The sequence below is a fragment of the Prionailurus viverrinus genome, chromosome C2 (assembly GCF_022837055.1).
Source record: "Prionailurus viverrinus isolate Anna chromosome C2, UM_Priviv_1.0, whole genome shotgun sequence".
In the NCBI taxonomy this organism is placed as follows: Eukaryota; Metazoa; Chordata; class Mammalia; order Carnivora; family Felidae; genus Prionailurus; species Prionailurus viverrinus.
In genome coordinates this window covers 34,983,909-35,011,023 of record NC_062569.1, presented here as the reverse complement: position 1 = coordinate 35,011,023, position 27,115 = coordinate 34,983,909, and the positions used below count along the sequence as shown (strand labels likewise).

General features: G+C 45.6%; 1 protein-coding gene across 3 annotated transcripts in view; it reads left to right on the top strand.

Annotated features, from left to right (window-relative positions):
• RBP2 (retinol binding protein 2) overlaps positions 1-22,956 on the top strand; it is a 68,073-nt gene extending 45,117 nt beyond the window's left edge. For all 3 annotated transcript variants that reach the window (XM_047875433.1, XM_047875431.1, XM_047875432.1), the window contains 3 exons: positions 12,946-13,124; positions 21,020-21,121; positions 22,696-22,956. In XM_047875433.1, coding sequence (XP_047731389.1) covers positions 12,946-13,124; positions 21,020-21,121; positions 22,696-22,746 — 332 coding nt within the window. In that variant the 3' untranslated portion in view covers positions 22,747-22,956. The remainder of the gene's footprint in view (positions 1-12,945; positions 13,125-21,019; positions 21,122-22,695) is intronic.
• Positions 22,957-27,115: the final 4,159 nt, after the last annotated feature.

Below are 27,115 nucleotides of genomic sequence, written 5' to 3'. Positions count from 1 at the left end.
TGGCCCTCCAGACAGTGCCGTTATGGAGTTCAACAGATCTGTATGTAAGCCTTGCTCCTTATTTGCTAGGTATGTAATAATAGGTATGTCATAGAAATTCTGAAACTCAGATTCCTCATCTGTAAATTGGGAATAATAATAAATGAGATTATGTCTGGAATGTCCTCAATATAATACCTGGCACACAGAAAAGATACATGAATGTGGGGTACACATACACACATACATGCACACATGGAGTAAAATCAAACTTGACAAGATAAATACAGTAGCTCTCCCGCTTTGGATCACCATCTATTAGATAGCCAGTTAGACCTGATATTATCCATGAATGACCCTGCATTGCTCTTGTGGCAGGCTTGTGGTGGGGAAGCAGACAAGGAGTGGCTAAATTTGTTATTCTAGAGAATATGAGACCCACAGAAGGCTAGGAGTGGCTTTTGGCATACAGGTCAAACAACTCACTGCTTACCTGGCTTTTGAACTGGACTCCAGGCCACAAGCTTGATCAATGTGTGTCCTGAGTTGACTCTCTTGTGGGATCTCTCATGGGCTGACAGAAATCATATAACACCTGAAGGAGGAGCTCACTATGTGGGGCAGCTGCCATGGGCCAGGCGCTGGGCAGGGAGCTTTGGCTGCCTGTGCTTATTTCAGGCAACAGCCTGCAACAGCCTCCTCATCACCTTTTCCAGCTTTAGAACTTTCCACATAAGGAGCTCCAGGTTGGAATTTCCCCACTGCTAAGGCTGCACGTGGGGTCAGAGGTCCAATAATCTGGATATGAAGATGGAAGTCCCACCAAGAATGGGAATTGTTGAATTTTCTGTGCCATTAACTTCTAGTTTGATGAACATTTCTTTTTTTTAACATTTGTTTATTTTTGAGAGAGAGAGACAGAGCACAAGCACAGGGAAGGGCAGAGAGGGAGGGAGACACAGAATCTGAAGCAGCTCCAGGCTCTGAGCTGTTAGCACAGAGCCCAATGTGGGGCTCGAACTCACAGACTGTAAGATCATGACCTGAGCTGAAGTTGGACACTTAATCAATTGATACTCCATTGAGGAACATTTCTACTCTGTCAGTGAACAAGGAGAGCTACATATTGTGTGATGTATAGAGATTGGAACTTTCCTCATGTACTTTAGACGTGTTTCCAATACAGAATAGCTTTCTTTTCCCTCTTGGCTGTCAGAATTTTACCTCAAATACTTGGGGGAGGAGGAGGGAGGCACAAATCTTCCTTCCAGAGCTCCACACCTGTTGTACTGAGGTTAGTGTCCTGAAGAGACAATAGAAATGGAAGATTGAGGGGTGCCTAGGTGGCTCAGTTGTTTAAGTGTCCAACTCTTGGTTTCAGTTCAGGTCATGACCTCACAGTTAGTGAGTTTGAGGCACATCAGGCTCTGTGCTGACAGTGTAGACCCTGCTTGGGATTCTCTCCCTCTCTCTCTGCTCCTTCCCATTTCACTCTTTCTCAAAATAAATAAATAAACCTAAAGAATTGTTTTAAATTAAAAAAAAAAATAAATGGAAGACTGATTCTACACATGGGCAGATGGTCTGGAGCTTAGCTCAGAAGTGTAATTCTGAACAAGATCATGCAGGTGAGGAAACCACACCAGAGGGGCCAGCCCACATAAGGTTTGTTCTCTGACTTTGACCAATTTTTTAACCTTCCAGAACTAGTTTCCTCATCTGCCAGGTAGGAATAATAGTACTATCCACGGGCTGTTTGGCAGTTTCAAGCTCTCAGCCTGTGCTGAACAAGCCAGACTCAGTGAATATAATCAGAAAGCAATTTTGTGTCCTTTGCTGTGTTTTCTTAAATAATAAAGTCCTATGTTACTTCAGGTATAAAACTGAGTTTCAGTTCAGTTTTCAGTTGTGCAGACTGGTCCCTGATGCCCCCTCTCTAGGCTTCAGGTGAGAAGTAAACACCACTATTACCATCCCCTGGAAGCAACTGAGTGGGGCTGCCCCCACAATTTAATCTGCTACAGGCAACCCAGAAGACCTGTACAATTCCCTCACACCTACCCTGCGGAACAGGGGTTGCTTTCCCAACATTGACAAGTCAGGAAACTTGCCCTTTTGAGCATTCAAACCCTTGGCATTTGGGAAGAACATATGTGGAGATCTCTGCAAATCCCCCGATATGGAAATATCACTAAGTATAACTCTATTTCCTACTAAAGAACCATCACTTTCTTAGATTCTAATCCCTCACACCAAGGAGGTGGCTTTCTCTGGGGGACTGGTGGCTGGCTCAGTAGGGAAAGAGAGATTCCTGTTGAGAAGTGGGTCTGGGTGGCAACCTGGCTTTGTCACTAGCCAGCGACTCACTCTACACATCAGCCTTCCCACATGACTCAGCTGCCAGTTTCAGCAGCATCACATGTCACAATAACCTTTGGTTTTATCCCAAATCATCAAAGTTACTAAGTGTTCAGAGACTGAGTGCCAAGGGTCAATGGTACCTCCTCTCCTGCCTTCTTAGGCACCTGGTGTTTCTTGAGGTCTTAGACTTTCTTGACAGCAAGGAAAGCAGCTGGTAAACTCTTGCACCCTAAGGGGTTTGTAGCTTTCTGAGGTCCCCCTGCAGCCTGGATCAGGGGATCAGGGAATGGGGGGAGTGGTCTTTAATTTAAAGGAGAGCCTGAGGAAGGCTTATCTAAAAATGAAGTTCCAGCATTGTGAGAGAATGCTGGCAGAGGTCTGTTAACTACCAAGGAGTGAGGCCAGTAGTGTCCAGACATGGGGAATCACTTGACTTTTCTACCACAGTTCAGACATTAGCCATGGAGGCCAGAGACTGTGCCATCTAAGGCAGAACCAAACCCAGTCTCTGCTCTCAAGGAGCTCAAACTTACGTAGTCAGCCGAGTTATAGCCGTGCACAAACGGTGTTCCTGTTTTCTGCTGCAGTGTGACAAATCACCCCCAAATATAGTGGCTTGAAACAACTACAGTAATTTTATTATTGTCTCTCATGTTTCTGGGGGCTGACCAGGTTTACCTGCTAGGTTCTTGCTAGGGGGCTTTCATTCCGTTGCATGTGGACAATAACTGAAGCTGGAGCCATCTCAAAGTCTTCCCCACTTCTGTGCCTGGCAGTAGGTACTGGCTGGCAGCTGAGGCTTCAGCTGGGCTGTCAATATCTACACGTGGTGTTCCCATGTGGCCTGGGTCTCCTCACAGCATGCTTGCTGTATCCAAAGAGAGAGGAAGTGAAAGCTGAATGGCCTCTTATGATCCAGGCTCAGAAATCATAGAGCATCACTTCCTTTGTAGTCTATTGGTTGAAGTAGTCATGAGCCCACCTACCTCCAAGAGAAGAGTACATAGACCCATCTCTCAGTGGGAGGAATGTTAAAGCCACATGGCAAGAATAGCTTGTAGGTTGAGAGGTACTGTTGCAGCCATTAAAAAAATGCAATCTATCATCCATGAGACAGTAGGTGATTCCATCCCTTGAACCCACAGCAAGATGTGTGTGTGGGTGGTGAGTGGAGCTACTGGACAATGTCAATGAAGGCTTCCTAAGTCCTGGGTGGGGTTTTGAAGGGAGGAGAGAATGGCTCCACACAGAAATGTAGTCAGGCATTGTTCTGCGGGTATGTGCAAAGGACAGGCCAGTAAGAATGTGGTGTGGGCAGAGGGAACAGAAAAAGTTGTATTGCTAGAGGGTGAAGTGCAAGGAGGGGATTGAACAGAGTCAGAAAGGTAACAGGTCAGATCTTGAATGGGGTGTGCCACCACATGTGGACTTCATCCTACAAGGAGAAGAATTGTCTGCAGAAGAGAGAGAAAGCACCCATGCTCACCCCGACAACCAGGGGTGAATAGATCTGCAGAACTGTCAGAGAACTGAAGAGGTTGTTGCAATGGCCCTGGGAAGATAGTAAGAGCAGTGCCAAGAAGGTAGACAGGGGGATGTCCAGAGTGGGAAATAGACTAGATTTGGTTACTGGGTGGTGACAGGGCAGGGAAGGAGCCTGGAAAATGAAACACCTTAATGTAACTCAGTGAACCATCATGTAAATCAGCAAAGATGTAGACATATAATGGAAGGTTTGTATCCTAAAACTGCTCAGTTAATGTTCAATTTAGACATCTAGGAAATATTTAGTTCACCAATTGTAAATATTGGGGAAAATCCAGTTCTCCTATTTACTTGGGAAAGAAGGTGGGGCCCATCTCCTATGAAGACCATCTTTTCATTTAAATTAATATGCACAGATTTAAAAGAGCAGAGGCTACTGCAAAAAGTCCTAGTGTGTCTCTGGAAAATTCAATCAGAAAGGAGGTAAGCTTAAAGGCTGAAGTCGAGCAGCCCTCACCTGAGTTGTCTCTGCCAGGAAAGGTTTCCTAAATACCCACAATGTTCCAAATCCTGTCCTAACGGTTTAAGAGCCACAGTCTACCATCAGAGATGAGCACGTGCCATGATGAGCACCATTCTAGAAATTTATATATATTATTTCATGTAATTTATTCAGTTGCAACAAATGCATTGAGCACCTATGACATGCCAAGAAATGTCCTATGCACTGGTAACATGGTGGTAAATGAGGTGACAAATCCCTCTCACCTGAGGAGTGTACACACTAGTGGCTGTGAGAGAAAATAAAGTAGGTAAGTGCTTTAAAGAAAACAAAAAGGACTTGTTGGGTGAACAGTGATGGGTGGTCAGAGAAGGCTGTTTGAGGAGCTGACAGGTGAGCCAAGGCTCGAATGCCGAGAAGCAGCGTCCCGGGTACAGAAGACAGCAGGTGCAGAGGTTCTGGGTGTGTTCAAGAAACACAAAGGTTGATGTGTTGGGAAGTGGAAAACAAAGGGAAGTTTAGACATTGTGGTGGAGGACAATCTACTTTATTTATATTCTTTAAGGATCACTGTGGCTACAGTGTAGAGAATGAATCACTGGAAGGCAAGACTGGAAGTAGGGAGGCCCATCCTAGGAGGCCACTGTGTTGTTCAGGCAAGAAGTAATGGTGGCTTGGGCTAGTAGTGCCCAGGGGTCTGGAGAAGAGAGAACAGGTTCAACATACAGTTTGGAGATAAAGCCAACAGGGCTTTTAGGGGAATGTGAAACCAGAGGATATGGGGGAAATGAAGATGGCCCCAGGCTTAGGGATGAACAATTGGGAAGATGCTGATCCCATAGGCTGAAATAGAGAAGACATGGGGGAGGCGTGAGTTTGGTAAGGGGTACTGGGCAGGGCAGAATGCGCTGACGGTTCTGTTTTGCATATTTTGATTTCACATGCCTGTTACACATCCATTTGGAGTATTAAAATTGGCATATTGACGCAAGATCTAGAGCTCAGGGTATAGTCAGGGATCAAGATGGAAGGAATGTTTTCCATTTCATGGAATGAGGAATCCGAAGCCCAGGGAAGTGAAAGGACCTCCCCAGGGTCATCTGTGGTTGGGAAATGATGTTGCTCAGACAAGAGCCCCGTCTGCCTGCTTCCATCTCTCAAGCTCTTTCCATGGCACTATTCTAGGTACAAGTACTAAGCATGTGGGTAGCAGAGGAGGAGCTCACTGGTAGTCAGAACGCTCAGAAACACTGGGTTACTCAGAGTCCCTGGGTAGAAATTAATTAACAAATGAGGGAGAGGCAAAGGGAGAGGGAGAGAGAGAAAGAAAAAAAATGTCTGATGACCCAAGGAGTTAATTTCACAAAATTTGGATTTCTGCTGGTGGTCCTAAGTCAAAGAAGTTATACACCTTGCCAAAGCCTTTACTTGACGCAAAGACTGGTTGGACTTTTAAACAGAGAGAGTGCTGGGGGTAGAAAAGCCCCTGTGAAGATAAGCTCAGCCTCTTCCTAGCATCTTCCCCTAGGAGAGCGAGAGCCCCTTCTCCTCTAGGTTGTAATGGCAGCACCTCCACCCTGCCCCCAACCCAGTAGTGAGTACTAGATTATGGGTGGGGAGGTAAACTCGTGCAGGGGGAGCAGGGAGGCATCCCAAGGTCTCCAGCCTGCCTCTGCTGGCTACAAAAGGTTTTAAACATATTTGAGATGCCCATGAGAGAAAGGAAGAGTCAGACAGGGGGGCAGCTCACTTTCTCTCTAAATGTGTTATCTGGAGGACGAAATGGTATGAAGATGCGGAGAAGACTGCTCTTGCACCCTTCTCCCCACAGTTGCCTGAGAGGGCTGATGATCTGAGAATGAAGTCCAGGTTTGAAGCCCATCGAAGCTGCCCTTGAAATGGGTCTCAGATTTCACATGATGAATACGTGTGCATCTCTCTCTTTAATTTACAAAGAGTGCCTGCCCTTTTAGCCCGCAACTTTAGCTTTTTGCGCAAGCATATTACAAAGCATTTTAATGGTGAGTAGTATACTCATATTTCAACTTTATGGCTTGCATTGTTCAAAATGCAGTTATGGAAAGTATGCTTTAATAAAGTCACTTCAGTGTTGTTTTCTTCTGCAGGAGCTACAAGCCACATATATTATTCAGAAATAGCTTGCCTTTGGACCTTTTCCTCTGAGATAGAAATTCATTTCACCTGGCTATAAATCAGGCTCGAAGATACCTTTAATCCAGAAAAGCAGATAAAACATACTTGATAACCCTGGTGTTAAAATACCATATCAGGAAAATAATTTTCTCTGCAAAGTACAAAGAGGAAGTGTTTTTATAATCCGTGTGTGTGTGTGTGTGTATTCTACAGCTGCAGTTGAACCTTTCCTTTTGATTAGAAATATCACGAATCTACCAACAGAACACTTGGTTCCCTTCCCTGGGGTGGAGCAGAGGTGACATGATTAACTAGCCTGTGCAAATGCTAAAGGGTGGCCAAGAGGCCAAGCCATTTTTCAATCTAGAGAAGCAGCAATGCTTGATTCCATTTGCATAGAGCCCCTGATAAGATTCCCCTAGCACTGGTCAGAAAGATTGACGGGGGGTGGTGTTTCCAGGACAAACCAGTTCTATCAGCAATAGGCATTTTTAGCTGTGATCTACCTTTCTAGGCAACCAGGGACAAGCAATAATTTTGTTAGGGGAGCCTTAGTTGTGAACGATAAACGGACTGTATTTGTAGGCAAGCTGTCAGGAGCTCTGTCCCAGCTGGGTCACTCTGAACCCACCACGTAAATTCTCTGTGCCTTGATTTCCACATCCTCTCTGAGGAACACTGCTGTTCTAAATTTCTCAGTAATTCCCAATTCTTCCTTAGTCCTTTTGCCCAGAGCCTTCCCCTTTGTTTCACCTGGTTACCAAGGTCTGTGGTTTTCTTTCTCATCTCCTAACTACGGCTCCAGCACCAGGGTTTAGAACAGCATGGACCTCAGGAGCAAGAGCTAAAGTTGTTTCTATCCACTGGCCAAACTACACAGTGAGGAAACTGGCCCATGTAGACAAATGTGTGGCCAAGCTGGCTAGAATTCCTATGTGACAAGCCAGGCCTATGCTAGTGAGAGAGTAGATAAGCCACCATTCTGACTGTTCCTTCAGAGTCCAGAGCCCTTGGACCGTGGAGCGGAGATGCAGAAACATGAACCAAATATTTCGCCCTGGACTGAATGCTGATCTGGCCACTGTTTCACCTAAACAGGAAAGGTTGAGGGGTAGAGGCCAATGCATCTATTACTACTCAGTACTACTGTGTAAAGCATTTTACCATCATTTTAACAGAAACCTTACATAAATAACCCTACGAGATGAGCATTCTTTCCCCATTTTACTGTGAGAAAACTTAGGCTCAGAAAGGCAAAGTGACTTCATTGAGGTCACATAGCTGGGAAATCTGGACCAGGATTTATACCTGGATTTGACCCTCACTCTTTTATACCAGTAGTTCTGAACTTTAGCAGGCACAGAATCACTTGGAAGTCTTGTAAAAACAAGCAGGTCCCAATCCCCAGGTCTAGTGCAAGCCCTAGAATTTACATTTGTAAGAGGTTCCCAGGTGCTGTGAAGCTGCTGGCCCAGGGACCTCACTGTGAGAACCACTGTCCCAAACTAGGGTGCCTATTAACCAATCCAGAAGTGTTTCTGGTGCATCTACTCTGTGTCCGATCCTGGGGACACAGAGCAAGTAGACAGCATTGTCCTTATCCTCATAGAGGTAAGACTTCAGAGGAAAGAACCATCACCCCCGTGAAAAAGTCAGAGGAAACTATCAGGTAGTGTCTCCTGGGGGTAAAGCTCTGTGGCCTGAAGAACAGATGAGGAAGGAGGCAGGAAAGAGCAGAACAGCAGTAGAGAAGGCAAGGCTGGGGCTGGGTCTTAGGAGATTTGGAGAGCTGGGAGGAGAGGGGCAGAGATTTAGGGGGCGAACGCACAGGGCATATCTAGAAAAATGCTAAGGACTCTGAGCACACCAGCCTCTGAGATCAAGGGGCTTCATAATGATGATTACAATGATGGCAACAGCTACCATTTACGGGGCCATAACCACAAGGCACCAGCCACTGAGCAGAACTCTTCACAAACACCATCGAAGTTAATCCTCAAAGCAACATGATGCAGTTAATAATAACTCCACTTATGGCCACTACTCTCTGCTGCTTCTAGATCTGGACCCGAGGGTCCAGCAATGGCACTGAAGCTGGACACACAGATGTCACCTGACTCGCTAGACTGTTTCTGGGATAGAAGGAGAGAAGCAGGAGTTGGAGTGTGACATGTTAGCCCTCTGCCTACCATAACCATGTGTTTATACTGACCAGATATGGAAGATTCTTCAGTGGCTTTTGGCAATTTTAAGGAAAGATTAATTTGTAAGACAGAAATACTTGAACACTTGGTCCTGTTTAGTCTTTTCTCAACAGGCCAGCAGTTGCCTTGAAGGGTGAAAATTAAACAGGAAATAGCTCCATAATTGCAGGGCCCAGGTGACTGAGATAATGCCTCAGATTGGGGGGTTGTTAGCGCTTTCTGTATTATGTTCTGCGGAGCACCAGACCGGCTGGGTGAGATGTCCCACCACAGCACAGGGCTACGACCACATAAGACTGGGAAAGTCTGCATCCTATCTCCCCACTGTTGGAGTTGCAAAGTATCTCTCATAGAATGAAGACTCTGTGCAGTTCTTCAGTGTAGAAACCAGCTTCTCTTGCTTTTACTTCCTCATTTCCCGAACTTAGTAGCTCACGGGCCACATTTTTTTGACGACCAAATGACCTATGAAGCAAACACAGTGGGATGCCCCGGGATCTGTGAATGCTGGCGAAGAGGCCTAGAGGTGTTCACAGCACAAAGAGCAGAGGAGAGAGCCTTTATCTCTTTCCACATCCTGTTGCCTCATTCCAGTCTGTGTGGCTTGGACGTCCCCAGGTACAATTCCATAAGCCATGAAGCTGAGGCTAAATGAGGTATCAGAGAATGGCCAGGGGCTGGAGTGTGAATGACCCACCTCAAATTTCTTATAGAACCCTGGGCACAGAAAACCATTGCTATGTGGTGAAGATAATACATTAGAGCTCTGGAAAACATAAACTGCCCCAAACAGGGAGGTCTCATCTAGCTGGACCCAGAAGTCCTTATGCCTCCAGGGGAAGTATAAAGAAGGGTCAGTCAGAAGTTACTGGTATTTGGGCAGCCACAGAAAGTGCACAATCTAGGATGGTCTGACCTGACAAGATGGGCCAGCCCACAGCTTTCAGGCTTGTAGAGCACTGTGCTGACCCTGGAGACAGGCCATTCTGAGTTCAAATTCCACCTGTATTGCTTCCTCACTATATAACCCAGGGAAAGTGACACAGCCTCTCTGAGCCAGTTTCCTCATTGGTAAAGTGGAGATAATATGGTACTTATCTCATGAGTTTGTTGGGTGAGGTTTCCCAAGGGAGGTTCCACCCTGGGGCACCATTCCTGGTCGGTTTCAAGGCATGTCTTAGTTACCGCCCCAAGTATTACCATGGGTCCACACAGTGTAGCCCCCAGATCATCTTACCTAAAATTTGGCTCCTATGTTCCCCAAAAGATTAATCCCCTGTCCCACTTTTTGGATCTCACCTTGACTCCAAAGCTGAAAACCACTGTTTTCTCCTCCCAACCTGATACCTCCACACATATCTATCCAATTATCAAATCCTATAATTGCTTTTTCAGCCATGTATACTTACACAAGTCACTTAACCTCTCTCAGCCTCCATGTCATCACTTGTCATGGCTTGAGGAGTAGGTGCTTAAGCCATGGCTTTCAAATTTCTTACACCATGGAACTCTCTCCAGACATCCCCTTATGAGGAAATCCAAGATATAAAAAAACCCAGAGATTCTGGGTCTAAGGTAAGACCCAGAAATATGTAGTTTTTACATCTTCCCACATGATCCTGATGGGCAGCTAGCTTTGGGACCCATTGGTGAATTCTTAGACATGACAGGTTCTCAACCAATATTCGTGAACAATATTTGAGCAAGGCACTAGCATTCATGTACCAGTTCATGCCAATCTGAACCTATTTTTTCTTTTCAACTTAGGATACAGGTATGTAACCCTCTTACTTTCTGGGCTGCCTAATGCTAGGTGAAATTCTTCTCTTTATGATAAAGGCTGTCTATTCAATTTCAGTTCCAAAATCCCAGCCAGGGCCCTTCCCCATGCAGATGTGATACCGTTGTGGGTTCCCATCTGTGGTCAAACTGCTGGCCCACAGTGAAGTCCAACCAGCCAGCTTCAGTCCCTTCATGGTCCTTTAGAACCAAGGTTGTTTAGGTCCTTTAGAGTGATAGTAACTGAAGAGATCCAGAAGGAAATGGGTCAGAAAGGAAATGGGAAGAGAGGATAAAGGACATGATGTTTGGTTACCATAGAAGCACAACAGAAAGGGTGGGGTATGGCCAGCAGAGATGTTAGTTCTCCATATTGACTGGAGCTTCCTGAACTGTTGGTAACTGCTGCTCTTTCTCACGGGCTCAATAGTATTTATCCCCCACCAGACAGCACACAGGGTCAAGTTTAATCACCCCCCTACCATAGAGATGGGACTGGGGTTCTCGGAGAAAGAACACTCAATGAATTTGAATTGTTCTTACTCTTGAGGTCAGTATCAATGTCAGAGTTTCTGAAAATTTCCAGGTAGAATTTCTGAAAAAAAATTAAAAATTTAGATTGATATCCAAAAATATCTGGAGAATTCACAGACATAAAGAGATTCAAACATGATTTGGCTAGATACTAAGAGCTTAATAATGTTTATAGCAAGTCCCAGAATTATCCTTTGTTTCTAAATCTATTCTACAGGACAGTGACATTTTATACAAAACCAGAGGTTGGCGAGAAAGTTGGTTCTGCACCTAGCTTCATACTATAAAATTCAAGGCTTAGTAAATGAAACACCCCACTGAGGGGCACACTCCCTTTTACTTACTAATAGTCTCTAAGAAATGAATATGTTTTCCTTCAAAATATTTTTTAATAACTTCACTCCTGTTTTAAAGTAAATATATAGTTAAAGATAATTGGAAGGCTCTCTGGCGAAACTTAATTTCCAAATATCCATTGCCATTGTTTTCAATCAAAAATATATGTGAAAACAAAGACTGCATATGTACCAATTGTAAATCTGTCATAGGAATACTACTCAAAGTGTGGCCAATGACCAATAATAATGAACATCACCTTGGAGTTTATCCGAAATGCAAACTCATGGCTTGCCCTGAGACCTAACAGAGTCGGAACATATGGGACCAGGGCCCAGTCATCTCTTTGCCAAGTTTTCGTGGAAATTCTGATGCTTACTGAACTTTAAAAATAACTGCCTTATTGTTCTTAAACATTTTACAACATATACATGTTTCAAATCATCACATTGTACAACTTAAAGTTATGCATTCTTATTTGTTCATTGTATCTTAGTAAAGGTAGGGATAAAAAGAACTGCTATAGAATTTGATGGGGAAAAAATCAAGGCAGAGAAAACATGTAAATGGAGTAAATGAGGCAAAATCTTAATTAATGAATCTGGATAGTGGTTGTGTGTAGTTCTTTGTATTCTCCTCTCTGTTTTGTTTTAAACTTTTTGCAATAAAAATATAAACAACTATTCATCTTTTCCTTAAAAATAACCAAAGAAACCTCTGAACAACTATTTATTAAGTGTCTAGAATATGCTTAAAGTTGTCTTGGAGGCTCATGACTGAGGCAGAACAGCCTAGCTAAGTACATCCTCAATCTGCTTTAAAAATGAAAGTTTGCTGGGGTGCCTGGGTGGCTCAGTCACTGACTTCAGCTCAGGTCATGATCTCACAGTTCATGAGTTCGAACCCCGTGTTGGGCTCTGTGCTGACAGCTTGGAGCCTGGAGCCTGCTTCAGATTCTGTGTCTCCCTTTCTCTCTGCCCCTTCTCTGCTTGTTCTCTCTCTCTCTCTCTCTCTCTCTCTCTCTCTCTCTCTCTCTCTCTCAAAAATAAATAAACATTAAAAAAAATTTTTTAATGAAAGTTTGCATGTATCCATACCTGCCATGGCTATTAACAAAAGGTCCATTTTTACCCATGATCTAGACTGGTTATTTTTAAGTGGTCCTTTTTCTTTTAAACCATGAAGTCTTTTGCTCAGCAAGCTCTTAGGAGGAAACCCAAAATGTCAGATAGATAGAATGGAGCTTCTAGGTGGAGCGGTGTGTGTGTGTGTGTGCGTGTGTGTGTGTGTGTGCATGCACATGCATGTGTATATGTGCATGTGTATGAATGCACATACACACTGGGACTTGCAGCTCAGAGGTAAGCCCTGCCTGCTACCTCTCCCTCCTATTAGGGCTCCTGAAGAGGCACTGAGAGACCCTAGGTTTCTAGACAATTGACTGAGATGCCCAAACTGGCCGTGTGTAAGACAACTCTCCTTTTCCATTTAAGCAAAGAAATGTGGCCTGCCCATGATCTGTGCCTCTGGTCCTAAATGTTTGGCCTTGTTAGAGAAATGAATGAGTCTGGCTGAACACATCATAACCTCCACAACTCCCTTTGCCAACAGATATTGATTTTGCCACCCGCAAGATCGCAGTACGTCTGACTCAGACAAAGATCATTGATCAAAACGGCGATAACTTCAAGACAAAAACCAACAGCACGTTCCGCAACTATGACCTGGATTTCACCGTTGGAGTGGAGTTTGAGGAACACACAAAGGGCCTGGACAATCGGACTGTTAAGGTGAGGACCTGGCCTGGCAGTTTCTACTCATATACTCTGTGTGCAGGAGCTGGCTATCTGCCTTCACAATGAAAATATGACAGAAACAACCTGGGAGGGATCAGGAGAGGGGACCAGAGTGGACTTAATGATGCTGGCAATTAGCAATTACTGGAAGTTCAGCAGGAAGAGGCAAGCTGCCTTCTACACTAAGTTTATAATGAAAGGAGAGATGAAAAGACTGCCGACCTCTCTAGGATCTGGGTTAGGAGGCCAGCTCCTATGCCGACATGGGTCTGGCCAAGAAGGTGGAATATTGTAGGGAGTGACAGTGATTTCACAAGCTGGGTAGCACAGCTTCATCCCAGGGGCAACCCTACTCAGCACCAGCCAAGCATTGCCATGGAGCCCTGGGGCCTTATGTTGCTAGATTTCATTTTTCTTTTCAAGAGATGCTGAGAATTCATGTTTTTATATGAAATACCTCAATATTGGAGGATCCCAACTGATGTAAATTTTTTTTAAGAAAAATAAAGTGCCAGGGCACCTGGGTGGCTCAGTCAGTTAGGCATCTGACTTTGGCTCATGTCATGATCTCACAGTTCATGAGTTCGAGCCCCACATCGGGCTCTGGGCTGACAGCTCAGAGCCTGGAGCCTGCTTCAGATTCTGTGTCTCCCTCTCTCTCTGCCCCACCCCTGCTTGCTCTCTGTCTCTCAAAACTGAATAAACTTTAAAAAAAAATTTCAAAAAGAGAAAAAGAAAAAGAAAGTGCTAATCAAAAAAGGTCAGTAGACTAAATGAAGTCAGGGTTTCCCCAGTCCTGGTATTTGGAGGAATCTTCTGTCTCAGCATCACCTTAACTCACAGGACATCACTGAGGAAAGCCTCCGTTTATCAGAAGGCCAGACTTCCAGCCACTAGAACTGCTTGGGTATAGGTAGGACCTTGGTTGTGAGCAGACAACTCTGAGTGCATAAGTCGAGAGTTATCTCAAAGCCTGAGAACCGTACTCTGCAGAGGAGATAGGTCCTTGCCCAGAAGAGCTTTTTGTAAATAAGGTAGAGAAGGATAGCAACAAGGGGAAGTGGGGAGGAAGGGGGGGAAGGCGAGGTAACAGCAGGCCCCCCTCTCCTCTTGCAACCCCATGTGGAATCATAACACAGTGTGCAATCTCCACAGTGCCCACACTCATAGTAAGTGCACCTGTCTTTGGTTATCCAAATCCAATTACACCTGGTCAGTCCCCACAAGTAGGAGTGGGGAGAAATGCATCTCAGTCATATTTAAGGATTCCCCCATTCCAATCTTAGCATCATGCAAGAACCTCATGGATGATACAGTCCAGGAAACTTCCGGGGATATCATTTAGCATGGTTGCCACAGACCACTCACTGTCCAGGCCCATGCAGTTTATACCACGGTGGGCAGCTTAAATATTTATAGCACCCACTCCCCCCATGCCAATGTAGACACCAGGACCTCTGCCCTGGCTCCCAAAGTGAGGGCGGGCAGGGCTGAGTATCATGTCCACCGGTATTTGTTCCCTCAACCCCCAGCAGTGGGCCATCCCCTTAGAGTGTCTCAGGAAAGCAGAATCCTCCACCCTGCCCTTCCCCTTTCACCATAAGCCCCACTCTCTACAGAGTCCCACTTTTCTCTGGTGCATCCAGGAGCGCCTTCAAAGTCACAGGTCTCAACCCTCCCCCAAAGCCAGGGACATGAGGTCTGGCTGCTCTCCTGGGTGGGGAGAAAAAGCTGTCATCATTCTTTGGTGATGAGTCTGAAGCCAAGAGAGCAGGACACATTTTATTTCTCAATCAAGTTGTCCTGCAGCATTGATAATCTCAGCCATCACGTCAAGGTTGAATTATATTTAGTGCTCCTTGCTAAAGAAAAGTGGGAAATGAAAAGCACTTTGGAAATGTTTCCATCAGAGCAATCTTGGCCTAAGAGCCTGAGCTTCCGGGCTCTGGAACAGCCCCTTGTAGAATCCCTCCCCGAGGGGTTGATGGATCGACAAGCCTTCTCTGAACTGTGTGGCTAGAAGGCCAATTCCTCAGACACCGGAACCGAAAGGAAATTTGTGGTCTGGATTTTTGCATCACTCTGCTGTTACAGCCTGATCTGTTCACAACGATTCATTTTCCCTCACCTTTCCGTTCTGGGTTTGGGCTATTGAAAAGCAGCCCTGTTGTCTCTGACTGGCTTTTCCATCACCTTTGATAGTCGAGAACTCACTCTTCCTGAAATCAGTCACATACGTGCAACCTTCCTGACCCTTAAAGGATTCCGTCTCTTAACACCTGTTCTTCTTGTGCCTCTTCTTCCATTCTCGTCCCTCTGGGCTCCCTCTGGGAGCCCCATCTGTTCCCCAGGATCAGGTCTTAGTCCTGCATGGAGAGAGAATCCCCCTTCCCACTTTTTGTCTCTATTCTGCCCAAAACAAAAAGTTGGGGCTTACATACACACACACACACACACACACACACACACACACACACACACACTCAGAGGAGACTGGTGGGGGCTGAGAAGTGCCCAGGACAGAATGTGCCCAGTCTCCTCCAGCAAAGGACTGTTCCCATGAGAATTACACAGAGAGCAGATGCCCTTGGAACTACCTACTCACTGTAACTTGACTGGATTCCTTCAGCTGGAAAGGGACTACAGGGAGCAAGTGAGTCTACCTCTCTGCTGAATTTCTATCTTCCACAGGTGGTGGCATGTGTGAGTGCACACAAAGCTGTGTGTCTATGTGCATGTGTGCACATGTGCATGTATGTGCCCCAGTATGCACGGGTGCATATATGTATATGTGTGCATGTGTATGAGTGTGTGTGTGTGTGTGTGTGTGTGTGTGTCTGTGTGTGTGCATGTATCTGTGTGTATATATGTTGCTGTAGCACTCATGCTCTTATGCTCCAGGGGTCTACTTCTCAACAACTTGGTCACCCTCAGGAACCCCTCTGAGAATCTCCCCATTGGGCAATTTGGGGGAGAGATGTGTGTAGGGTGGGGTTGTAGCAGAGGCACAATAGAGCCCTAAAGTGCCCAGGTCTATGCCAGAACAGGAACAGCGACACCACTTTGATCATGGGGTCGAATCTTTGAGGGACCCAGGGATCATCTTCTTCCTTCCTATGGGTCACATGGGTCACTTCCTATTCTGATTTGTTTCTAAGAGAATTTAAAGCACCTTTCAAAAAGGTGCAAACAAGCAAACAAGCTTGCAAACAAGCAAAAAAAAAAAAAATACACAAGCTGCCCAGAATAAAAGTACATTAAAAAGAAGTAATTAATAATCTTATAATGGAATAGCATATGGGCATAGAAAGGAATAAAGTACTGATACCTGCTGCAACCTGGATGAACTTGGAAAACATTCTGCCAAGTGAGAGAAGTCAGACACAGAAGGCCACTTGTCGTATGACTTATATAAAATGTCCATGATAGGCAAACCTATAGACACAAAAAGTGGTTGCCAGGGGCAGAGGGAGTGGGTAGCAGTGACTAATTCGTGCAGGACTTCTTTGGAAGACAATGAGAATATTCTGGATTTAGATAGTGGTGATGGTTTTACAACCCTGTGAATATACTAAAAATGACTGAATTATATACTTTGAAAGGGAGGGTAAATTGTATGGGAATTATATCTCAATTAAAAACAATAAGTAATTGGAGGCAGACAGTAAGGGCAGGGGAACACAGACACAGATGATGGCAGTTAGAACAAATAATGCCATTGTGATTATTCTGCGCCAGAGCCCAGGGGAAACACAGGAGGTCCCCACTTCAGGGATCGCCGGAGGGGACAGTGGGCCCTGCCAGAATAACTCTTCCATGAGGGCAGGTGCACTGGGAGAGTTTAAACCTGTTAATAGTGCCCTTTAATGCTCTTAATTTAAAGAGCTGTTATTTTCCTTTAAAAAAAAAAACTTCCTTGGGGACTGATTCAAATTTACAGAAAAGTTGCACGAAAGTAGCAAAGAATATCTGTGTACCCTCTGCTGAGACTTACCTAACTGTTAACATTTTTGCCCCATTTGCTTTATCTTTTGTACATGTTCTCTTGCCATTATATAAATATATTTTTCTGAACAGTCTGATATGTTACCCCTAAATAATTGAGTGTTTCCTATGAATTGGGATATTCTTTTATGTAATCACAGTATAGTTGTCAACTTCTGCAAATTTAACATTGATACAGGACATATCTAATTTCCCATTCAGGGCTGTTTTTAATGATGTTAACTTTGAACACTGAGATAGGGGAAATTGCAGTGCGGGCGCAGTTTCCTTAATTCACTGCAAACACATCTTCTTCACCCTCTAGCTCACAAGCAATGATTTTCCTGACTAGTATCCATTTCCTCAGCCTCAAGATCTTTTAAGACAGTTGGGCATCTTTTAAAACCTCCTCTGATGTGGGGATGAGGGACACCAGCTAAAAGCAAGTTGAAGTGTGGAATTTTTGTTTATTTAACCATTCTCTCTTCTTGTCGTCTGTTTCATGTAGGAAACATGTAGGTGTTGCCATTAATTGTAGATATTGCCATTGGTAATGGATTTACAGTTACAGAGTAACTGTTAGTCTTGCTGCCTACTAAGATTTATCAACAGAAAATATTAGGACAGGCCCTCATGCACCAACATTTTTCTTTTCTGTTCCTTCTATGTGTTTGCCAAGCGCCTACTACATGCCAGGCCTGGGTCATTGCATTGACCCCTTTTTGCCCTGAAAGATCTCACAGCCTCCTGAGGAGGCAGACAAGTAGATGGACAATTACCATCCAGTGTCCATATTGATGGTCCCATGGGTGCACTCCCGGGGTACCAGAGAAACCAAGGCAAGGAGGTGGGTCGGCTGAGTCATTGCCAAGAACCATCATCAATGAAGAGTACATACGCTCATTTATTCCCCCACGTGGATTTACCTCAAGATTCCGTTTCGACAAAATTACTCAATCACAGATTCATTTAACACTGCTTACCAGGCACCTTCTCTGGCTGGTGACTGTGCCGAGTCTGGGGTTGCAGAACTGAGCAGCTGGCATAGCCTCTTCCTTCATGGAGCTTATTGTCAATTGGGGGCAACAGATACTTGTTCAATGAGCATGTATTAGGTGTCCATTAGGTGTAAGGCAATGTGGGATGGGGGAGGCAGGGGTTAGAAGACAAGGTCTTTGCCCAAATAGAAGACATTTTGAGTTGTTTCTCATCCTTTTGGGAGGGAACTTAGTTGCAAGACTGATGATGAGCAACAACAAATGAGTATCCCCTTCTCATCTACTTGGGAGAGAATTCTGGAATATTCCAGACAACATCTCCCTCCCAGAAGGGCAAAGGGAACACCCTGCGAATTAAGCTTCTCCAAGACATTCAAAGATGTGAGGCTTAGGATGGCCCCAAAGGAGGAGATATTTTCTTTAGAAAACATAGGCAATTTTATCATTACATTAATTTAGGGAATATTAATACATGCAGATGGTTTTTTTTTAAGTAAAAAGTAGGGGCGCCTGGGTGGCGCAGTCGGTTAAGCGTCCGACTTCAGCCAGGTCACGATCTCGCGGTCCGTGAGTTCGAGCCCCGCGTCAGGCTCTGGGTTGATGGCTCGGAGCCTGGAGCCTGTTTCCGATTCTGTGTCTCCCTCTCTCTCTGCCCCTCCCCCGTTCATGCTCTGTCTCTCTCTGTCCCCAAAAAAATAAACGTTGAAAAAAAAAAAAAAAAAAAAAAGTAAAAAGTAAAAAGTGAAATTTCCTTCCCATCCTGACCCCCAGCCTCTCAGTTCCTTCCCGGGGACAAATACTACTAAGGGTTCTTTTACTTCCTTAAAGAGATTGTGTGCAAACATATGCAGGCATGCACCCACCCCCCCCCCCTTGTTTTATGCACGTGGCCCTGCTCTTTGCTTTCTTGACTTAACTGTGCCCTATGGAGACTGCCCTCCTCCATAAGTAGAGAGCTGCCTCCTCCTTTCAAGGGCTGCACAGCATGGATGAACCGCACATATTTAACCAGCCACCCACTGACAGAATTGATGAGGCTTCCAGACATTTGCTGTAACAAACAACACTGCATTGTGTTGAGGAGTAAAATGAGGAGGAATAAAATTGTACATTAAATATATAATATGGTCAAGGTCAAATATTTTAGAAATAGGTAGACTTAACAATCTGTAGAAAGAAAATCTGTACCAAAAAATAGACCTAAATGTGCAAAGGACAGTGACTAAATAAACACAGGTCAGTTTGTCACCAACTAGGCTTGTAAGATAGAAAAGTAAACGTCTAGTCCTTGGCATAATATTGCTCATAGAGGTGTACTACTGATTGTACATGCTTAGAAGGAAACCAGCTGGCATCAGGGCCATCCCTGAGAAAGGACAGTACCGACACAAAACCACTGCCTGCATGGCAGTGACATCATTCTCTCAGGAGGTGCATGTGCAGTCCTAATCTGAGCTCAGAGGTGCGTGGCCCTAGAGAACCACCTAGGGCTGGTACGAATCGTCCTGAGGCAGGTACCAGGAGAAATAAAAGGGAAACAGAGGGCAGAGGAGTTGGGGGGTGTAAAATTTATAAGTGTGTGCACAGGAGTTTTTTGTTTCTTTTTTTCTTTTTTCTTTCTTTTTTTTTTTTTTTTTTTGAGAGGGAGACAGAGCGTGAGCAGGGGAGGGGCAGAGAGAGAGGGAAGAGAATTCCAAGCAGACTCCACACCATCAGCACAGAGCCCGACGCAGGGCTCGAACTCATGAACTGTGAGATCATGGCCTGAGCAGAAATCAAGAGTTGGACGCTCAGCCAATTGAGCGACCCAGGCACCCCAGGCACAGGAATTTGAGCCTCTTGGAATTCAGCAGGTTTATGGCTTTTCCAACCTACTGGTCTGCTCAGCCTGGCTGTCCAACATGAGCTCCGAATCTCTGCTGCTGCTCCTGTTTTACTAACCAGTCTGCATTGCTTCCTGGAGGAAACCCAGGACCAGGGGAAGGTCCACCCTCCTGCTTCTGGATGATGAGGATGGCACTGAAGCCATCTGTTGTGGCCCCTGCTAGTTAGGTAGCTTCTCTGCATGTATTATTGCCCTCCAACAGGCAGTCCTCACAATGTAGCTTCTGTAGGAAAATTCCCAGAAGCAGAATTTCTAGGTCAAGGAGTATACACAATGCCATATTTCAAAAGGTAATATAAAATTGCCCTGCAAAAGACTCATACCAATTTCTATACCCACCAGCCGTTTACGGAGGTGCCTGCTTCTCTACACTTCCTCCAACTCAGTGTGTTATCAGACCCTTTGATCTTTGACCCTATGATGAATTGTATCTGAAAAAACACCAGCCTTAATTTGCATTTCTCCTATTATGAGTAGGTTTGAATATGTTTTCTTATGGGCAAAAGCCATCTGCTGGTTTGTTTTTTTTCTCCTTGTAAGCTGTTGGCTGCATCCTTTTTAAAATTTCCTATTAGGTGAATGATCTTTTTCTTATTGATTTACAGGAGCCCTTTATATATAAGGAAGTCAGGTCTTTGGTATGTGTTACAGTTATTTTTCCCAGTTTGTTACTCATCTGTTGACATTACGCTATTTTCCCCTTCCACAAAGTTTACATCCTTACATAGTCAAATGCATCATCTTTTCCCCCACTGATGTGAAATGCTATCTTCACAGTATGGTAAAATGAGAGAGTAGAATTCTTTAAAAGAGAACCAGCTCCAATAAGCCGGTTTGGTGGGAATGGTGGGTATATGTGGAAAGTGAGTCTGGCAGATCTTGGCTTGGCAGAAGCTGAGGGCTCTGCCCTGTGGGCAAGCGGGAGGCTGGCTATGGCCTCCGGAAGTGCAGCTGTGGGTTTAGGCTTGCTCGGTCCCCATCAAGATCATACATTTGAGTCGCCTGGGAACCTGTCATTGCAGACGCTGATCACCTGGGAAGGCGATGTCCTGGTATGCGTGCAGAAGGGGGAGAAGGAGAACCGTGGCTGGAGGCAGTGGGTTGAGGGGGACAAGCTGCACCTGGTAAGTCCCGGGGTCTGCCCGGCTCCCTTCCACACGCTTCCACACATGACAGGTTCACCGCGCCAGGTGCTTTGACAAGAAAAACGGCCCTGCACTCCTCCCCTGAGCTCCAGCCAAATGCGTGTGGTCATATAGTCAGAAAGCCATTCCCATCTGGCTCAGGGGACTCCAGGAAGAAATCTATATCGCTGTTTCTGTGAGCGGCTGCAATTAAAGTGAAATTTCAAAATGCTGAGTTAGGAAGCCGAGATCCAGGGAGAAATGCAGGGAACCTGCTAAAGACCAGCTGAAGAGAAATGGGAGGCACAGAATTAAGACGCCCCAAGGGAGGGGAAGTCCAGGCCTCACCATTATGTGAGCCAGGGAAGAAGAGTGGTGGGAGTAGGGTGGACAGGGGCAGGTGGGCTTGGGAAACCATCTCACAGACCACAAGCATTACCCTCTCATCATCAGGTGTGCCCACCTGATCCTGAACTATTTTAGGTAAACTTGGTATTAGAACAGAGCAGTAGGAACAATTGCTGATCTCCTGAAATGAATTATGTGTCTAGATAGCTTAATTTTTCAGTCTTCAACCTTCAAGGAAATTTATGCATCCGGCATTCATGTAGGGGAAAATCTTTCACTGCTTTACACATTCAGTCACTCATTTGTCACACGGCTCTTCATTCATTCAATCATTCATTCACCTGTGGAGTCAAGCGGGTGCCTGGCTCCAGTGTCGGTATTCAGGTCACCATGGTGCCCTTCACAGGCGGGCTCTGCCTCACCTGAGATCTTTATTTTGGAGGCAGTGTCAACTGGTGATAAATGGGAGGCATTCACCGTGTTCTCCGTTGATGGTTTTCCCTACCTTCTCTGGTTTGGATGATGGATTTTTTTAATTGTAGTACAATCCCCAATGGTCCCTGTGGCTAAGACAATGGATTCATTGTCAACTGCAATGATTTTGTGGCCGTCCCCACACTCATATTTTTCCCTCCTCCCTCAAGGAGTCATGAGGTGAGGATAAGGCCTGGGGGTTCCCTCTGTCTAGATGAAAAGCAGCATCTTGTCTGCATAGGCAGGCCTGGGGGGAGCCCTTCTGTAGCCCATGCCCTGTCCTTGCCTGTGATGTCGCCAACCCACATTCTAATCCCCAGAGGCCAGAAATCCCCCAGGATGGAGTGACACCCCACCAGCCAGCATATTCCCAGGCCCTTGCCTTCCAAATGCTTTTCCCCACTAGATCCTTTCCTTCTTTGTGGCTTCACTGCCTTTTATAAATTAGGAGATGTTGCTTTAATCACGGGAGTAGGAAAAATCCCGCCCAAGAGGGTAATTTCTTTGCATTTTTCATTTTTATAGTTGTTCAAGCTCAATTCAAGTGTCAAAATCAAATTACTGCTACCTGCAGGGCATGCCAGCTGATTGGGTCTATGAGATGCACTTTGCCCAGAATGACTAAGTGTCCTCTTTATTCCAGCTTCCCCCACCACCCCAACTCCCAGACACCAAGAGGCGGGGGCAGGGGGAGGTGCGGGCATAGGAAGGCCTGGCTTGCTACTCACTTCACCCACTTTCTAACCTTGCAGGAGCTGACCTGCGGTGACCAGGTGTGCCATCAAGTGTTCAAGAAGAAGTAATGGCCCACGAGGGGGCCTGCTGAGCACGTGCTCCACACTTCCCACATGGGTTCTCTGTGGGCTTAGGGAAGCAGCCATGGGGACCCTCCCCTCCTAACAGAGCCCAGTAAGGCATCTGGATGGGTTTTAAAACAGAATGAGTATGTTAACAGGTGACAAATATATACTTCCTTCGTTGAAACCTGGCATTAAATGAAAAAACAAAAATCACTCCCATACTTTGAGACCCTTTATATCTATCTCCCTTTATTTCTAGAACTCTCAGTTTTATCCACAGGCAACAGTGTGATTGCCCACATGGTGGTTTTCGGTGTAGCTTTTGTTGTGGTAGTTGTTGTTTATTTTTTGGTTTCATTTTATTTGTTTTTTGTTAATTTGGGGGAATTACTTTACTCAGAAACATTCCCTGGCTGACATCAGCATCCCCTACTAATTCTTGAACATTGCCCTTTGTGATTCATTCCTTCGGATAGTACATTCATTTCTCCAAGATTCTCTATTTTAAGAATGCAGATGGCTTCCAGTTTGCACTTTGCCTTCAGCAACATGGGCCCAGCTACTTCTAAGGGCCTCTGCAGATCTTCAGTACCAGCTGCTCTTGGCCCAGGACAGCCCTCTGCCCTTCATCTATGGGCAAAATGGCACCCCTGCAGAGGACTTGCTAAGCACTTCCAGGAAGCCTGAGTTCAAGTTTTGCTTCTCCACTTCTTAGCTAGGTAACCATGGGAACTTCATTGACTTTTCTTTTTTTTTTTTTTTTGAAGTTTATATCTTTATTTTGAGAGAGAGAGACAGAGAGAGAGAGAGAGAGAGAGAGAGAGAGAGAGATGGGAGGGGTAGAGAGAGAGGGAGAGAGAGAGAATCCCAAGTAGGTTCCACATTGTCAGCACGGAGCCCAATATGGGGCCCAAACTCATGAACCATGAGATTGTGACCCGAGTTGAAAACAAGAGTCAGATGCTTAACTGACTAAGCCACCAAGGAGCCCCTCATTGGCCTTTCTATCCATGTTTTTCTCTTCTATAAAATGGAGAAGACAAAATAGCATCTCCTCCATGAGGTTAATGTGAGCATTAAGCAAGCTATTGCATACAGAGTGCTTGGAATGGAACCTGATACATGGTAAGAATGAAGTTCCTGCTAGCTCTGATCATTATTTAGAGCTACTCCCTCCACATCCCATGGGCCCAGATGAGTGGATACTAAGTAGGAACGACTCAGAACCCCCAAGGCCTCCTGGTACTTCCAGAACATTAGGTTTGTTACTCTGAGCTGAATTGTATTTTCCTGCTGGATGTACCAATGGAATAGTGCACCTGGAACAGCATGGTAGTCAATAGGAACAGATTTATGGTGGATCATTCATGGGGTCCTGAGAAAGCCCCATAGCTCAAAGCCATTTTCCTCCCCATTTTGTAGCAGGGCCTAGAATCCCACCATTAGGTAAGCATTATCTTTGAAAAGCAGGTTTATCCCCAGAGCAGTAGCATGTGGTGTTGGCACACTCGGGTGTGACTTGAATGAACAGAACATTCATTGATCCTGAGCAGCCTAAATGGAATCAAGGCGGGAGAGAAAAGTTGTAATCTGGCCACGTGGCCCAGGGCCAGCCTTGGGCTAAGCCCTTGACCAGGAATCCATGCCACAGGCCTCCTGGCAATCTGTCCTCCCCAACAGCCATGCCATGTTCCTGCCCCAGGAAAGACAGAGAAGTGCCTGGATGGAGCGTCATGCTGCCTGGGTGGGGGTGGGGGTCTTCCCACATGCTCTAGGGAAGAGGGGAGCTTTCTGAGAAGCTGCAGGACCGTCTCCAAGTGCAGGGACTGATGAAGCAAGCTCTTTGTCCCCAGCCCCCCTGGAGCTTCTCCAGGAGCCCCAGGTCCCCCTTTTGATGCCCCCTCCTAGTTTCACCCTTGTCCAAAACAGCCTCAAATCACCCTCTCCTTTGTCCTTCAAGAAAGCCCTAGAGAACAAGATCCATCTGAAAGCCCATTGAGACGAACTATCAGGTATTCTGTCCATGGCAGGGATTCTAATTACTAGTAACTTTCAGTCCTAGCTTCTGCAAAGTGTATTCCAGGGGATGTTAGCCCCCCAAGATTCTGTGAAGAAGTTGATGGTTAAATGAACTTTGGAAATGATGAAAACCATATCTCCTTCTTAGAAACTCGTGAGAATTCCTATTTTTAAAGCTCTGACAAGTCCTGCAGCGAAGAAGCTGGGCCTTAAGCCCTGGGACCCCTTTACCCACAGTGTTTCACTCCTGGACAGTGTTTTGGAAACACCAACTTGTTCCTTACATGTGCAGACCACTTTTTCGATGACAGATAACAAACAATATAATTTAAAACTCCCATTTCCAAGTGGGATTTTCTCAGCGTACCTTTTCCACAAGTGAAGAGTTAACTGATTAGTTTCCCTGTGGCACAAAAGACCAACAGTGGCTCCATTCATTCTACTGCTCCTTCTTTTTTCAACAAAGAAAGTGGCACACAGAAGTGGTCAAATTTGAGGTATTCATTTCAAAGCTGGGCAGATGTTGTGGGCCAGGGCCTGTCCCCATGTCCCTCACTCACTGTGGGCGAGATGGGGCAAGTCCTGCCTCTCGTGTTTCTGTTCCCTCAGCCAATTTCAAGACTAAATCATGACAACAATGCTTTCCCCCAGCACACGGACAAGTCTGTTTAGGGACAGAGTGCAAGGAGTCACCTTTGAAAACCCATCTTACACTGAGGCATATAGCTCCATACGGGCTGTTGGGAAAGACTCTCAGAACCTCAAACCCCAGCCTCTAGAGATGTCCTGAGGGAGGATGTGCTGATCTATGAACCATGGGGCCTGAGCTTGAAAGTTAAAAAAAAGCCTGCCCACTGAAAACCCCAGTTCACAAATGGGGAGCACTGAGTTGCTGAAATGTGGGCTTTGGCCTCAGCCCTTAGTTCAGACCCTGCTCGGCTGGACGGGGGTGCAGCCTCTGTTTCTCCTTCTGTGGAGTCAGGAATAAAGACTTTGGAGCCTGCGTCACAAAGAGTAGCGAGATTGGGCAAGAGCTTAGCACAGAACCTAAAACCGTAGTCAGTACTCATTCTCTTCCCCAGTCCCATTGATTTATACATACATGTGTGCTGAGGTAGTGATCCCTTCATTAAAACTCTTGCTTTCTAAGCATTTTGATACTGACTTCCCCGGGGCACATGGGTGGCTCAGTCTATTAAGCGTTTGACTCTTGTTTCCAGCTCAGGTTATGACCTCATGGTTTGTGAGTTCGAGCCCTGCATCGGGCTCTGCACTGACAGCATGGAGTCTGCTTGGGATTCTGTGTCTCCCTCTCTCTCTGCTCCCCCCCCCCTTCTTGCTCTCTCTCTCTCCAGGTAAATAAATAAACACTTAAAAACAAAAACACTGACATCCCTTACACAGTCCCCAAATGTGAAGATCACAGGAGAATTGATTAAAAACACAGATTCCTGCCTCCCTCCCCCTTCAAAATTGTGGCTCTGAGGTTATGGGCAGGGCCTAGGAATCTGTGTTATTACAAGGCCCCCAGGTGAGTCACCTGCAGGTGCTTGGCAGGCACAATGACAAACCCTACTTCTTTCAGTTAAAACATGATTCATTTTAATGCTTTTTTTTTTTGAGAGAGAGAGACAGAGACAGAGCCTGAGTGGGGGAGAGGCAAAGAGGGACAGAGACACAGAGTCCCAAGCAGGCTCCAGGCTCTGAGCTATCAGCACAGAGCCCAATGTGGGGCTTGAACTCACAGACTGCGAGATCACGAGCTGAGCCGAAGTCGGACCCTTAACTGACTGAGCCACCCAGGCTCCCCAAAGCATAATTTATTCTGAATGCATATTCACCTATGTACCTGTACCTGCACACTCTCAACAAAGCCCAGTCCATCTCCACAGGTGACCAAAGCAAGTGCAGACCACCTACACATCTCTCTGGAAGCTGTATCAGGACCTCGGCCTGCATGTCCTGAGCCCCTTAAGAGAAGTGGTTTCATGCTCTCTGGAGAAGCTTCATGGCAGGGGAGACACCTATCATATTCAGGCAACCTCTAAAGCCATGTCTTCCCAATCATCTGAAACCAGGCTGCATTTTTCTTAAGTCAGCATTCACTCTAAATTTCCTTCAAGACTAATTCCACTGCAGACAGGATGTCACTGGAGAGGACTGGTTCACATTCTCCTAGGCTGGGGGGTTTGGTCCCACCTCTGTGCAGAGCTGGACAGAACTGATAGAGCAGGCCTCCCGGAGCCAATTCTTCCACTTGAACCAGCTCTTTTCACTCATGACTTGTGATTGATTAGAAGGGCAAAGGTTGGGGGTATTTAATTTTGGCTCACTGATTACACTTGTTATGTAA